We start from the raw sequence: 15,140 nt of genomic DNA on the forward strand, positions 1-15,140 counted from the left end.
CGTTTCCTCTTCGGAGGCTGCTGTAGTCTCGGTTTCTTCTTCAGCCGCTGTGCTTTCCGTTTCCTCTTCGGCGGAAGCTGTAGTCTCGGTTTCTTCTTCAGTCGCCGTGCTTTCCGTTTCCTCTTCGGAGGTTGCTGTAGTCTCGGTTTCTTCTTCAGCCGCCGTGCTTTCCGTTTCCTCTTCGGCGGAAGCTGTAGTCTCGGTTTCTTCTTCAGCCGCCGTGCTTTCCGTTTCCTCATCAGCGGAAGCTGTAGTCTCGGTTTCTTCTTCAGCCGCCGTACTTTCCGTTTCCTGTTCGGCGGAAGCTGTAGTCTCGGTTTCTTCTTCAGCCGCTGTGCTTTCCGTTTCCTCTTCAGCGGAAGCTGTAGTCTCGGTTTCTTCTTCAGCCGCCGTGCTTTCCGTTTCCTCTACGGCGGAAGCTGTAGTCTCGGTTTCTTCTTCAGCCGCTGTGCTTTCCGTTTCCTCTTCGGCGGAAGCTGTAGTCTCGGTTTCTTCTTCAGCCGCCGTGCTTTCCGTTTCCTCTTCGGAGGCTGCTGTAGTCTCGGTTTCTTCTTCAGCCGCCGTGCTTTCCGTTTCCTCTTCGGCGGAAGCTGTAGTCTCGGTTTCTTCTTCGGCCGCTGTGCTTTCCGTTTCCTCTTCGGAGGCTGCTGTAGTCTCGGTTTTTTCTTCAGCCGCTGTGCTTTCCGTTTCCTCTTCGGCGGAAGCTGTAGTCTCGGTTTCTTCTTCAGCCGCTGTGCTTTCCGTTTCCTCTTCGGAGGTTGCTGTAGTCTCGGTTTCTTCTTCAGCCGCCGTGCTTTCCGTTTCCTGTTCGGCGGAAGCTGTAGTCTCGGTTTCTTCTTCAGCCGCCGTGCTTTCCGTTTCCTCTTCGGCGGAAGCTGTAGTCTCGGTTTCTTCTTCAGCCGCTGTGCTTTCCGTGTCCTCTTCGGCGGAAGCTGTAGTCTCGGTTTGTTCGTCAGCCGCCGTGCTTTCCGTTTCCTCTTCGGCGGAAGCTGTAGTCTCGGTTTCTTCTTCAGCCGCCGTGCTTTCCGTTTCCTCTTCGGCGGAAGCTGTAGTCTCGGTTTCTTCTTCAGCCGCCGTGCTTTCCGTTTCCTCTTCGGCGGAAGCTGTAGTCTCGGTTTCTTCTTCGGCCGGTGTGCTTTCCGTTTCCTCTTCGGCGGAAGCTGTAGTCTCGGTTTCTTCTTCAGCCGCTGTGCTTTCCGTGTCCTCTTCGGCGGAAGCTGTAGTCTCGGTTTCTTCTTCAGCCGCCGTGCTTTCCGTTTCCTCTTCGGCGGAAGCTGTAGTCTCGGTTTCTTCTTCAGCCGCCGTGCTTTCCGTTTCTTCTTCGGCGGAAGCTGTAGTCTCGGTTTCTTCTTCAGCCGCTGTGCTTTCCGTTTCCTCTTCGGCGGAAGCTGTAGTCTCGGTTTCTTCTTCAACCGCTGTGCTTTCCGTTTCTTCTTCGGCGGAAGCTGTAGTCTCGGTTTCTTCTTCAGCCGCTGTGCTTTCCGTGTCCTCTTCGGCGGAAGCTGTAGTCTCGGTTTCTTCTTCAGCCGCTGTGCTTTCCGTTTCCTCTACGGCGGAAGCTGTAGTCTCGGTTTCTTTTTCAGCCGCCGTGCTTTCCGTTTCCTGTTCGGCGGAAGCTGTAGTCTCGGTTTCTTCTTCAGCCGCTGTGCTTTCCGTGTCCTCTTCGGCGGAAGCTGTAGTCTCGGTTTGTTCGTCAGCCGCCGTGCTTTCCGTTTCCTCTTCGGCGGAAGCTGTAGTCTCGGTTTCTTCTTCAGCCGCCGTGCTTTCCGTTTCCTCTTCGGCGGAAGCTGTAGTCTCGGTTTCTTCTTCAGCCGCCGTGCTTTCCGTTTCCTCTTCGGCGGAAGCTGTAGTCTCGGTTTCTTCTTCGGCCGGTGTGCTTTCCGTTTCCTCTTCGGCGGAAGCTGTAGTCTCGGTTTCTTCTTCAGCCGCTGTGCTTTCCGTGTCCTCTTCGGCGGAAGCTGTAGTCTCGGTTTCTTCTTCAGCCGCCGTGCTTTCCGTTTCCTCTTCGGCGGAAGCTGTAGTCTCGGTTTCTTCTTCAGCCGCCGTGCTTTCCGTTTCTTCTTCGGCGGAAGCTGTAGTCTCGGTTTCTTCTTCAGCCGCTGTGCTTTCCGTTTCCTCTTCGGCGGAAGCTGTAGTCTCGGTTTCTTCTTCAACCGCTGTGCTTTCCGTTTCCTCTTCGGCGGAACCTGTAGTCTCGGTTTCTTCTTCATCCGCCGTGCTTTCCGTTTCCTCTTCGGAGGTTGCTGTAGTCTCGGTTTCTTTTTCAGCCGCCGTGCTTTCCGTTTCCTGTTCGGCGGAAGCTGTAGTCTCGGTTTCTTCTTCAGCCGCTGTGCTTTCCGTGTCCTCTTCGGCGGAAGCTGTAGTCTCGGTTTGTTCGTCAGCCGCCGTGCTTTCCGTTTCCTCTTCGGCGGAAGCTGTAGTCTCGGTTTCTTCTTCAGCCGCTGTGCTTTCCGTTTCCTCATCAGCGGAAGCTGTAGTCTCGGTTTCTTCTTCAGCCGCCGTACTTTCCGTTTCCTGTTCGGAGGCTGCTGTAGTCTCGGTTTCTTCTTCAGCCGCCGTGCTTTCCGTTTCCTCTTCGGCGGAAGCTGTAGTCTCGGTTTCTTCTTCGGCCGGTGTGCTTTCCGTTTCCTCTTCGGCGGAAGCTGTAGTCTCGGTTTCTTCTTCAGCCGCTGTGCTTTCCGTTTCCTCTTCGGCGGAAGCTGTAGTCTCGGTTTCTTTTTCAGCCGCCGTGCTTTCCGTTTCCTCTTCGGAGGTTACTGTAGTCTCGGTTTCTTCTTCAGCCGCTGTGCTTTCCGTTTCCTCTTCGGCGGAACCTGTAGTCTCGGTTTCTTCTTCAGCCGCTGTGCTTTCCGTTTCCTCTTCGGAGGTTGCTGTAGTCTCGGTTTCTTCTTCAGCCGCCGTGCTTTCCGTTTCCTGTTCGGCGGAAGCTGTAGTCTCGGTTTCTTCTTCAGCCGCTGTGCTTTCCGTGTCCTCTTCGGCGGAAGCTGTAGTCTCGGTTTCTTCTTCAGCCGCCGTGCTTTCCGTTTCCTCTTCGGCGGAAGCTGTAGTCTCGGTTTCTTCTTCAGCCGCTGTGCTTTCCGTTTCCTCTTCGGCGGAAGCTGTAGTCTCGGTTTCTTCTTCAGCCGCTGTGCTTTCCGTTTCCTCTTCGGCGGAAGCTGTAGTCTCGGTTTCTTCTTCAGCCGCTGTGCTTTCCGTTTCCTCTTCGGCGGAAGCTGTAGTCTCGGTTTCTTCTTCAGCCGCTGTGCTTTCCGTTTCCTCTTCGGCGGAAGCTGTAGTCTCGGTTTCTTTTTCAGCCGCCGTGCTTTCCGTTTCCTCTTCGGAGGTTACTGTAGTCTCGGTTTCTTCTTCAGCCGCTGTGCTTTCCGTTTCCTCTTCGGCGGAACCTGTAGTCTCGGTTTCTTCTTCAGCCGCTGTGCTTTCCGTTTCCTCTTCGGAGGTTGCTGTAGTCTCGGTTTCTTCTTCAGCCGCCGTGCTTTCCGTTTCCTGTTCGGCGGAAGCTGTAGTCTCGGTTTCTTCTTCAGCCGCTGTGCTTTCCGTGTCCTCTTCGGCGGAAGCTGTAGTCTCGGTTTCTTCTTCAGCCGCCGTGCTTTCCGTTTCCTCTTCGGCGGAAGCTGTAGTCTCGGTTTCTTCTTCAGCCGCCGTGCTTTCCGTTTCCTCATCGGCGGAAGCTGTAGTCTCGGTTTCTTCTTCAGCCGCTGTGCTTTCCGTTTCCTCTTCGGCGGAAGCTGTAGTCTCGGTTTCTTCTTCAGCCGCTGTGCTTTCCGTTTCCTCTTCGGCGGAAGCTGTAGTCTCGGTTTCTTCTTCAGCCGCTGTGCTTTCCGTTTCCTCATCAGCGGAAGCTGTAGTCTCGGTTTCTTTTTCAGCCGCTGTGCTTTCCGTTTCCTGTTCGGCGGAAGCTGTAGTCTCGGTTTCTTCTTCAGCCGCCGTGCTTTCCGTTTCCTCTTCGGCGGAAGCTGTAGTCTCGGTTTCTTCTTCAGCCGCCGTGCTTTCCGTTTCCTCTTCGGCGGAAGCTGTAGTCTCGGTTTCTTCTTCAGCCGCCGTGCTTTCCGTTTCCTCTTCGGCGGAAGCTGTAGTCTCGGTTTCTTCTTCAGCCGCCGTGCTTTCCGTTTCCTCTTCGGCGGAAGCTGTAGTCTCGGTTTCTTCTTCAGCCGCCGTGCTTTCCGTTTCCTCTTCGGCGGAAGCTGTAGTCTCGGTTTCTTCTTCGGCCGGTGTGCTTTCCGTTTCCTCTTCGGCGGAAGCTGTAGTCTCGGTTTCTTCTTCAGCCGCTGTGCTTTCCGTGTCCTCTTCGGCGGAAGCTGTAGTCTCGGTTTGTTCGTCAGCCGCCGTGCTTTCCGTTTCCTCTTCGGCGGAAGCTGTAGTCTCGGTTTCTTCTTCAGCCGCTGTGCTTTCCGTTTCCTCTACGGCGGAAGCTGTAGTCTCGGTTTCTTCTTCGGCCGGTGTGCTTTCCGTTTCCTCTTCGGCGGAAGCTGTAGTCTCGGTTTCTTCTTCAGCCGCCGTGCTTTCCGTTTCCTCTTCGGCGGAAGCTGTAGTCTCGGTTTCTTCTTCAGCCGCCGTGCTTTCCGTTTCCTCTTCGGCGGAAGCTGTAGTCTCGGTTTCTTCTTCAGCCGCCGTGCTTTCCGTGTCCTCTTCGGCGGAAGCTGTAGTCTCGGTTTGTTCGTCAGCCGCCGTGCTTTCCGTTTCCTCTTCGGCGGAAGCTGTAGTCTCGGTTTCTTCTTCAGCCGCTGTGCTTTCCGTTTCCTCTTCGGAGGTTGCTGTAGTCTCGGTTTCTTCTTCAGCCGCCGTGCTTTCCGTTTCTTCTTCGGCGGAAGCTGTAGTCTCGGTTTCTTCTTCAGCCGCTGTGCTTTCCGTTTCCTCTTCGGCGGAAGCTGTAGTCTCGGTTTCTTCTTCAGCCGCTGTGCTTTCCGTTTCCTCTTCGGCGGAAGCTGTAGTCTCGGTTTCTTCTTCAGCCGCCGTGCTTTCCGTTTCCTCTTCGGAGGCTGCTGTAGTCTCGGTTTCTTCTTCAGCCGCCGTGCTTTCCGTGTCCTCTTCGACGGAAGCTGTAGTCTCGGTTTCATCTTCAGCCGCCGTGCTTTCCGTGTCCTCTTCGGCGGAAGCTGTAGTCTCGGTTTCTTCTTCAGCCGCTGTGCTTTCCGTTTCCTCTTCAGCGGAAGCTGTAGTCTCGGTTTCTTCTTCAGCCGCCGTGCTTTCCGTTTCGTCATCAGCGGAAGCTGTAGTCTCGGTTTCTTCTTCAGCCGCTGTGCTTTCCGTTTCCTCTTCGGCGGCTGCTGTAGTCTCGGTTTCTTCTTCAGCCGCCGTGCTTTCCGTTTCCTCTTCGGCGGAAGCTGTAGTCTCGGTTTCTTCTTCAGCCGCCGTGCTTTCCGTTTCCTCTTCGGCGGAAGCTGTAGTCTCGGTTTCTTTTTCAGCCGCCGTGCTTTCCGTTTCCTCTTCGGCGGAAGCTGTAGTCTCGGTTTCTTCTTCAGTCGCTGTGCTTTCCGTTTCCTCTTCGGCGGAAGCTGTAGTCTCGGTTTCTTCTTCAGCCGCTGTGCTTTCCGTTTCCTCTTCGGCGGAAGCTGTAGTCTCGGTTTCTTCTTCAGCCGCCGTGCTTTCCGTTTCCTCTTCGGCGGAAGCTGTAGTCTCGGTTTCTTCTTCAGCCGCCGTGCTTTCCGTTTCCTCTTCGGCGGAAGCTGTAGTCTCGGTTTCTTCTTCAGCCGCTGTGCTTTCCGTGTCCTCTTCGGCGGAAGCTGTAGTCTCGGTTTCTTCTTCAGCCGCCGTGCTTTCCGTTTCCTCTTCGGCGGAAGCTGTAGTCTCGGTTTCTTCTTCGGCCGCTGTGGTTTCCGTTTCCTCTTCGGAGGCTGCTGTAGTCTCGGTTTCTTCTTCAGCCGCTGTGCTTTCCGTTTCCTCTTCGGCGGAAGCTGTAGTCTGGGTTTCTTCTTCAGCCGCCGTGCTTTCCGTTTCCTCTTCGGCGGAAGCTGTAGTCTCGGTTTCTTCTTCGGCCGCTGTGCTTTCCGTTTCCTCTTCGGAGGCTGCTGTAGTCTCGGTTTCTTCTTCAGCCGCTGTGCTTTCCGTTTCCTCTTCGGCGGAAGCTGTAGTCTCGGTTTCTTCTTCAGCCGCTGTGCTTTCCGTTTCCTCTTCGGCGGAAGCTGTAGTCTCGGTTTCTTCTTCAGCCGCTGTGCTTTCCGTTTCCTCTTCGGCGGAAGCTGTAGTCTCGGTTTCTTCTTCAGCCGCTGTGCTTTCCGTTTCCTCTTCGGCGGCTGCTGTAGTCTCGGTTTCTTTTTCAGCCGCTGTGCTTTCCGTTTCCTCTTCGGCGGAAGCTGTAGTCTCGGTTTCTTCTTCAGCCGCCGTGCTTTCCGTTTCCTCTTCGGAGGCTGCTGTAGTCTCGGTTTCTTCTTCAGCCGCTGTGCTTTCCGTTTCCTCTTCGGCGGAAGCTGTAGTCTGGGTTTCTTCTTCAGCCGCCGTGCTTTCCGTTTCCTCTTCGGCGGAAGCTGTAGTCTCGGTTTCTTCTTCGGCCGCTGTGCTTTCCGTTTCCTCTTCGGAGGCTGCTGTAGTCTCGGTTTCTTCTTCAGCCGCTGTGCTTTCCGTTTCCTCTTCGGCGGAAGCTGTAGTCTCGGTTTCTTCTTCAGCCGCTGTGCTTTCCGTTTCCTCTTCGGCGGAAGCTGTAGTCTCGGTTTCTTCTTCAGCCGCCGTGCTTTCCGTTTCCTCTTCGGCGGAAGCTGTAGTCTCGGTTTCTTCTTCAGCCGCTGTGCTTTCCGTTTCCTCTTCGGCGGAAGCTGTAGTCTCGGTTTCTTCTTCAGCCGCTGTGCTTTCCGTTTCCTCTTCGGCGGAAGCTGTAGTCTCGGTTTCTTCTTCGGCCGCTGTGCTTTCCGTCTCCTCTTCGGAGGCTGCTGTAGTCTCGGTTTCTTCTTCAGCCGCTGTGCTTTCCGTTTCCTCTTCGGCGGAAGCTGTAGTCTCGGTGTCTTCTTCAGCCGCCGTGCTTTCCGTTTCCTCTTCGGCGGAAGCTGTAGTCTCGGTTTCTTCTTCAGCCGCCGTGCTTTCCGTTTCCTCTTCGGCGGAAGCTGTAGTCTCGGTTTCTTCTTCAGCCGCCGTGCTTTCCGTTTCCTCTTCGGCGGAAGCTGTAGTCTCGGTTTCTTCTTCAGCCGCCGTGCTTTCCGTTTCCTCTTCGGCGGAAGCTGTAGTCTCGGTTTCTTCTTCAGCCGCCGTGCTTTCCGTTTCTTCTTCGGCGGAAGCTGTAGTCTCGGTTTCTTCTTCAGCCGCCGTGCTTTCCGTTTCCTCTTCGGCGGAAGCTGTAGTCTCGGTTTCTTCTTCAGCCGCCGTGCTTTCCGTTTCGTCATCAGCGGAAGCTGTAGTCTCGGTTTCTTCTTCAGCCGCCGTGCTTTCCGTTTCCTCTTCGGCGGAAGCTGTAGTCTCGGTTTCTTCTTCGGCCGCCGTGCTTTCCGTTTCCTCTTCGGAGGCTGCTGTAGTCTCGATTTCTTCTTCAGTCGCTGTGCTTTCCGTTTCCTCTTCGGCGGAAGCTGTAGTCTCGGTTTCTTCTTCAGTCGCCGTGCTTTCCGTTTCCTCTTCGGAGGCTGCTGTAGTCTCGGTTTCTTCTTCAGCCGCTGTGCTTTCCGTTTCCTCTTCGGCGGAAGCTGTAGTCTCGGTTTCTTCTTCGGCCGCTGTGGTTTCCGTTTCCTCTTCGGAGGCTGCTGTAGTCTCGGTTTCTTCTTCAGCCGCTGTGCTTTCCGTTTCCTCTTCGGCGGAAGCTGTAGTCTCGGTTTCTTCTTCAGCCGCCGTGCTTTCCGTTTCCTCTTCGGCGGAAGCTGCAGTCTCGGTTTCTTCTTCAGCCGTCGTGCTTTCCGTTTCTTCTTCGGCGGAAGCTGTAGTCTCGGTTTCTTCTTCAGCCGCCGTGCTTTCCGTTTCCTCTTCGGCGGAAGCTGTAGTCTCGGTTTCTTTTTCAGCCGCTGTGCTTTCCGTTTCCTCTTCGGCGGAAGCTGTAGTCTCGGTTTCTTTTTCAGCCGCTGTGCTTTCCGTTTCCTCTTCGGAGGCTGCTGTAGTCTCGGTTTTTTCTTCAGCCGCTGTGCTTTCCGTTTCCTCTTCGGCGGAAGCTGTAGTCTCGGTTTCTTCTTCAGCCGCCGTGCTTTCCGTTTCCTCTTCGGCGGAAGCTGTAGTCTCGGTTTCTTCTTCAGCCGCCGTGCTTTCCGTTTCCTCTTCGGCGGAAGCTGTAGTCTCGGTTTCTTCTTCAGCCGCCGTGCTTTCCGTTTCCTCTTCGGCGGAAGCTGTAGTCTCGGTTTCTTCTTCAGCCGCCGTGCTTTCCGTTTCCTCTTCGGCGGAAGCTGTAGTCTCGGTTTCTTCTTCAGCCGCCGTGCTTTCCGTTTCGTCATCAGCGGAAGCTGTAGTCTCGGTTTCTTCTTCAGCCGCCGTGCTTTCCGTTTCCTCTTCGGCGGAAGCTGTAGTCTCGGTTTCTTCTTCAGCCGCTGTGCTTTCCGTTTCCTCTTCGGCGGCTGCTGTAGTCTCGGTTTCTTCTTCAGCCGCTGTGCTTTCCGTTTCCTCTTCGGCGGAAGCTGTAGTCTCGGTTTCTTCTTCAGCCGCCGTGCTTTCCGTTTCCTCTTCGGCGGAAGCTGTAGTCTCGGTTTCTTCTTCAGCCGCCGTGCTTTCCGTTTCCTCTTCGGCGGAAGCTGTAGTCTCGGTTTCTTCTTCAGCCGCCGTGCTTTCCGTTTCCTCTTCGGCGGAAGCTGTAGTCTCGGTTTCTTCTTCAGCCGCTGTGCTTTCCGTTTCCTCTTCGGCGGAAGCTGTAGTCTCGGTTTCTTCTTCGGCCGCCGTGCTTTCCGTTTCCTCTTCGGAGGCTGCTGTAGTCTCGATTTCTTCTTCAGCCGCTGTGCTTTCCGTTTCCTCTTCGGCGGAAGCTGTAGTCTCGGTTTCTTCTTCAGCCGCTGTGCTTTCCGTTTCCTCTTCGGCGGCTGCTGTAGTCTCGGTTTCTTCTTCAGCCGCTGTGCTTTCCGTTTCCTCTTCGGCGGAAGCTGTAGTCTCGGTTTCTTCTTCAGCCGCCGTGCTTTCCGTTTCCTCTTCGGCGGAAGCTGTAGTCTCGGTTTCTTCTTCAGCCGTCGTGCTTTCCGTTTCTTCTTCGGCGGAAGCTGTAGTCTCGGTTTCTTCTTCAGCCGCCGTGCTTTCCGTTTCCTCTTCGGCGGAAGCTGTAGTCTCGGTTTCTTTTTCAGCCGCTGTGCTTTCCGTTTCCTCTTCGGAGGCTGCTGTAGTCTCGGTTTTTTCTTCAGCCGCTGTGCTTTCCGTTTCCTCTTCGGCGGAAGCTGTAGTCTCGGTTTCTTCTTCAGCCGCCGTGCTTTCCGTTTCCTCTTCGGCGGAAGCTGTAGTCTCGGTTTCTTCTTCAGCCGCTGTGCTTTCCGTTTCCTCTTCGGCGGAAGCTGTAGTCTCGGTTTCTTCTTCAGCCGCCGTGCTTTCCGTTTCCTCTTCGGCGGAAGCTGTAGTCTCGGTTTCTTCTTCGGCCGCTGTGCTTTCCGTTTCCTCTTCGGAGGCTGCTGTAGTCTCGGTTTTTTCTTCAGCCGCTGTGCTTTCCGTTTCCTCTTCGGCGGAAGCTGTAGTCTCGGTTTCTTCTTCAGCCGCCGTGCTTTCCGTTTCCTCTTCGGCGGAAGCTGTAGTCTCGGTTTCTTCTTCGGCCGCTGTGCTTTCCGTTTCCTCTTCGGAGGCTGCTGTAGTCTCGGTTTCTTCTTCAGCCGCTGTGCTTTTCGTTTCCTCTTCGGCGGAAGCTGTAGTCTCGGTTTCTTCTTCAGCCGCCGTGCTTTCCGTTTCCTCTTCGGCGGAAGCTGTAGTCTCGGTTTCTTCTTCAGCCGCCGTGCTTTCCGTTTCCTCTTCGGCGGAAGCTGTAGTCTCGGTTTCTTCTTCAGCCGCTGTGCTTTCCGTTTCCTCTACGGCGGAAGCTGTAGTCTCGGTTTCTTCTTCAGCCGCTGTGCTTTCCGTTTCCTCTTCGGCGGAAGCTGTAGTCTCGGTTTCTTCTTCAGCCGCCGTGCTTTCCGTTTCCTCTTCGGCGGAAGCTGTAGTCTCGGTTTCTTCTTCGGCCGCTGTGCTTTCCGTTTCCTCTTCGGAGGCTGCTGTAGTCTCGGTTTCTTCTTCAGCCGCTGTGCTTTTCGTTTCCTCTTCGGCAGCTGCTGTAGTCTCGGTTTCTTCTTCAGCCGCCGTGCTTTCCGTTTCCTCTTCGGCGGAAGCTGTAGTCTCGGTTTCTTGTTCAATTGCTGTTGTCGTTATCATTTCATCATCGCTTGTTGACACCGCAGTGTCATCAGTGCTGTGTGTTTGTTCGTCTTCTGCTGGTGGTTGCTTGTGTACATCATCGGGTGTAGTTGTTTGATCGACTGTAGCAGACGTGGTTGTTTGTTGAGTTTCTATTGATTCAGTTGTTTCAATGGTTGACGTCGTAGTTGATGATGGGAAGATATAATCTTTTATCTTTTTGATTATATTAGGTATCAGGTTGTTTGAAGCACTTTCCATCACTTTTTCATCCACGGGGAACAATTTTCTAATGAGCTCGGTTAGCTTAAACGATACACCATTACGCATTTCATCTTTTATACTTGCATTAACACTGGATAACACCTGTTCAAGAAAAATGAACGTAAAACTTTAACACGAAGGCACTTCTTTGCTATAGCACGCTCGATTTCCAGTGTATACATAATCGTGAAGAAAACTTGTATGGAAACATATGTTTTCCATATCGTACCCAACTTACCATTAATGTTATCACCACTTTGCACAAAACACTACCTTTTAACTTCTCCATCGTTATAATCCACTAGCTGTTGAGTACACCTCGCTCTGGGAGCACGTTTTGCAATTCGCAGTACGACGGTCACTCCCTTTTATACCATAATTATTCCAAGCTACTAAAGTTGACACAGCTGGGTTGCTGTAACGTGTCACTGTGACTGTTGATCTGTTGTCGCCTTCTGTTGATATTGTAAGCTCACGTTAAGAGTCAATCATTTGCAAGCCTTGTTTGAAGCAAACAACATTTGCATCATGCACTCGGCAACGTGCCGTGTCAGTTAAATCTCCGTTAAATCGTGTAAAACAACTGGTCCACTGTTGCACAATGTGGTTGTAATGCGTAATGGTGTTAGCGAATGTAACTAGTGACGCTTTGCGATATAAATATTAACACAGCAAATCAGTCGACACTCTTTCATGTTCCGTGTTGTTACAATCTGCGAGAATGGTGAGAACTTTCTACAAATTTAAATGTACACTACACGAACAAACCGTTTGTTTTCCATCGAATTGAACGAATATGAAAAGGGGAATGAGTAAATATTACTTTGAAACCCATAGCTGATGGTAAACTACTATTAAAAATGAAGTTGAAAATATTAATAGAGAATAGCTCTGGATGTATATTACAAACCACTTCTTCCGTCCAACTCGTAACCTCAAAGTGGATGATATATTTCTTAATTGACGATGGACATAAAGGAGCCCATTTGTTTCTGCCTCTTGTCACGCAGAAGGTCCATTGCTGTGACGCTGGGCACGTTCCTTAAGCATAATAAATTGTATCGATTTTTCCTCTGGAAACTCCACCGGGTGATGATATTATGAACAGCTATAATCAAAAGAGCTGCTCTATGCGATGGGGGGCAGCAACGGTACGGGGCCGTGGTGGAGGGAAAATTGAAACATGGCCGTGTGGAAAAGAATGGAAGATGAGCATAATAGAGCAATATTTTAACGGGAGGACCATGAATATTATCACCTAGTGTCCGTGTATGGCGAGCAGCAGGATCATCTGCAGGACGCCATAAGCAGTACAGTGTGCGGCTGGTCCGAGAACCGTTCGTCTCATTAGACGAGAATGGGATCGCTTGTCTGTACATTCGATATGCGACCCATCCCAGATCCTTGCGCTCTATCTTCGCGCCGTACAGTCGAGCTGAAGAACGGTAAATTGACGCTGGCGGGACATCTGTGCGAAACCCCTCCGGTCCGAACCGGCGCGTTCGAGGCTCATCAGCAAAAGGATACTCGTAAAGGTGCAATGGCGAGGGAGGATACACCAACAAAACCGCACACACGCACACGCGACTCCTATCTGCCGATTGCAGTGACCGTGCATCGCACCGAGCCAGTGATTGCGGATTCGGTGTAGGACCATGCGAGGGTGGTTCAAGTGTGATCCGATTGTCCGAGGCACACGGGGGAAACAAAGCACCGAGAAGCAGGAAAAAAAGAGTATGCCGCTGTGAGGCATACACCCCCCGGACGCAACGTTTTCCATTTGCCATCACCCTTCGGGGTTTTGTCGGTTGGACAAGGGTCAAGCGCTGTTTATTTATTGAATGAGAGAAACAACATCTGCACGGCAATTTAATATGCACAGCCCGGTCTCGGGATGCAGCGGGCATTGTGTGGATGCTCACCCACAACAATACCGGTCATCGGCACGCACTACATAATGGCGAAAGACAATGGTGAAAAGCATCAATTCCCGATCCAGGTATGGCACGGGATATTGTCGTGCCACTGAATGTCGCCACTTTTCAGCTAAACGCTTCGGGAAACAATTCTGGACACACCGGGCAATCACCGGGATTTTGATCGATCCCGGGGTCACATTAGCACCCACGATTGATGTATCATCGATCGGGGTCCCCTGTTTGGCTCGTGGCTGACCCACGCCGCTTAATGGTGTGTGGTGTCCCAGTGGATATATTGAACTATAACGCCGTTCAAAAATGGACAACTATATATGAATGGCCGAAAATTGAGGGTTCCCATTTTACCACCGCGGCGGGACGTGCGGACAGCATCCGTGGCTTAGAAAAGGTTTCATATTTCAACCAGTGTCAAACTTCAAGGTGAAAATCTAATTTCTAGCGCACAGTCAAAAGTTTTGCACTAAAGCTATCGCTTCCGGGAAATGGTGGAAATGGTTAAATTTGATTGCTTCTCACCCATCGCGCTCCGTGTGTGTGGTAAAAGAAAATCAATGAATTTTACCTCTTTATTACACGGCTCGCAGGACTGCCGTGTTTGGACAGCATTTAATGCTCGGTCTGCAAGATAAATCGTAAGAAAACCATCAAAATGGAACTCAAACAGAGTGCGAGATGGGTTGAAAAAGATCAAAGAGAAAGCAACACACTTTACACCCTCCACAGTGCGCCACACGCACGCAAACGTATTCCTTCCAGGACCAAAAGGAAGGGCCTTTCCTTCGGGGTTTTTGGTGGTTACAGGCGCGTTTCAATCCAATCAAACGCGCCCAAAGTGTCCGTGCCCACGGTTTGTGTTTTCCTGCTGGCCCAATGTGTGTTGGTGTTGCATAGAAATGGAAAATCTAATCCATTCGGTGCACTTTGGTACCAAGGAGGCTTCCTTTATCGCTAGTCGATTGATTGATATTTGTACAAAATGGATTGTAACGGAGGGGGGAGCAACGTTTAAAAACTGAGTTCTCTTATATTTTCGGCCGAATCGAAAAAAAACGAATTCAAATTGATTTGCCAACTCGCATCGGGATGGCAAAAGTAAACCCGACACGCACACACAGCGTTTGCTTCTTTTTTGCCGGTTCATCCGGATGAAACCCGTTTTCCCGACCCGTAATGCAAAACTGGTTACATCTCTTTTTCCCGGGTTCGCTTCGCAATGTGCCTCGATGTCCCGATGGGTTCTTCATTCACAAAAAAGTAACATCCTCTCCCCTTTTTCATCTGCCTCCTTTCACCTTTCCGAGCAGAAGGGCTGCACGTGCTTGATGGTCAATTTTATGTTTATATCTTTTGACCTCCGAAATAAAAGGGGGGATCCCCCCCGAAACAGGCATCCTTCGCAAAGTTCACTTTGTGTGCCGGCACGGTTTTTTTTTACCGCACATGCCGAAAGATACCGCGCCGGTATACGGTGGAATATTTATTAGATGCTAAAAATTGTATTATAATGGGAATGGAGCAGCACCAAAAAAAAAAAAGAAACAAGGACCGCAACTACCAAAGGGACTTGAATTGGAACATTGAATCTATAGGGAGGAGAGACAGATTGACCACTGACCGACCAGCCCTGAGTTGTTTTACAATGTGTGTGTGTGTGTTTTGTATGATGATTTTGTATAACCACTGGACATATATTTAATTTAGCAAATATTTACATTTGTCCAACCTCCACCGTTTGGCAGGCTGCCAGCCGTTTAGGGTACGGTTACACCAAACGGTAGAAAGGCGCAACGCGCAATGATAATAATAATCATAATCATCCACCCGGTTTGGAGCATCTTTTACTGGGAGTTTCACCCAATCGAGAGTGTGTATAGACGAAGGAGGGAGGAGGGAATATTAATGTCCTCGAGGGTCTTCGATTGCACCGGATCGGAAGGTGGAGCCCTACAAAGGAATATCATTAAAATTAATTGATGGTATCGGAAGCATAGGATTACGGTGCCTTTGCCCACCCGACCCGATGCTTTCGTTTGCATACAAATAATGTATAATCAATCGATAATCCCGGGCTTACTCACAACCGCACACACACACACACACACACATACACCCCCCAAAAGGGCCACTCGAACTAATTTGAGCAACTCGTTCGATATTCGACACAGACTCTCGCCTAGTACGACGCCGTTCGACCGTAACCAAAACGCAAAAGCACAGCACGCATTTTCCATCGACGCCTTCGGTTGTGTCGCGTGTGGCTGTATGTTGGTGCGTCGTTTTTGCTTTTTTCTTGCTTTCCACCGAGCTCCATGAATATTCTAATCCGCACCGTTAAACATGTGCACAGTGCCGAGGCGTGAGGCGGCCATTGATTATCGATTGCCAACATCCGAGGGACAGATGTTGAAGAAAGTCAGTGCTGATGCCAAAAGCAAGAGGGAACTAAACAGAGGACAAAACGAATCCCGAGGCCCGTTGGGCCTACATTATCGCTGGGCGCTAGGATGGTAATCGTATGCAAAGAACCCCTTTGCGCAGTGACCTCCGTGCGCACAGGGATGAACAGGAAAATTCACGAGCAAGAAAATTTAATTAATTCCTCCCCCTGTGCTAACGATGTGTATTTAGCGATTTATGCCTACCCAGCAAGAAAGGGACGGTTCTCCTCCCTGGGGAAGTGAGGATGTTCAAGCGCTCGAGCGCCATTTAATGGTATCGGGCAGGGCAGGATGGGCACAATTGTAC

The 15,140-nt window shown here is 52.0% G+C and overlaps 1 protein-coding gene across 1 annotated transcript; it reads right to left on the reverse strand.

The window, feature by feature from the left end:
* Positions 1-24: 24 nt before the first annotated feature.
* Positions 25-10,744, reverse strand: LOC128300963 (A-kinase anchor protein 12-like; the record flags this gene model as incomplete). Its single annotated transcript, XM_053037230.1, has 4 exons — positions 10,694-10,744; positions 10,195-10,557; positions 2,386-10,116; positions 25-2,136 (listed from the first exon to the last, which is right to left on the reverse strand). Coding segments are annotated over exons 1-4 (10,257 nt in total), but the record flags the coding sequence as incomplete, so codon positions are not given.
* Positions 10,745-15,140: the final 4,396 nt, after the last annotated feature.

This window comes from Anopheles moucheti, chromosome 3 (assembly GCF_943734755.1).
Source record: "Anopheles moucheti chromosome 3, idAnoMoucSN_F20_07, whole genome shotgun sequence".
NCBI classification, from domain to species: Eukaryota; Metazoa; Arthropoda; class Insecta; order Diptera; family Culicidae; genus Anopheles; species Anopheles moucheti.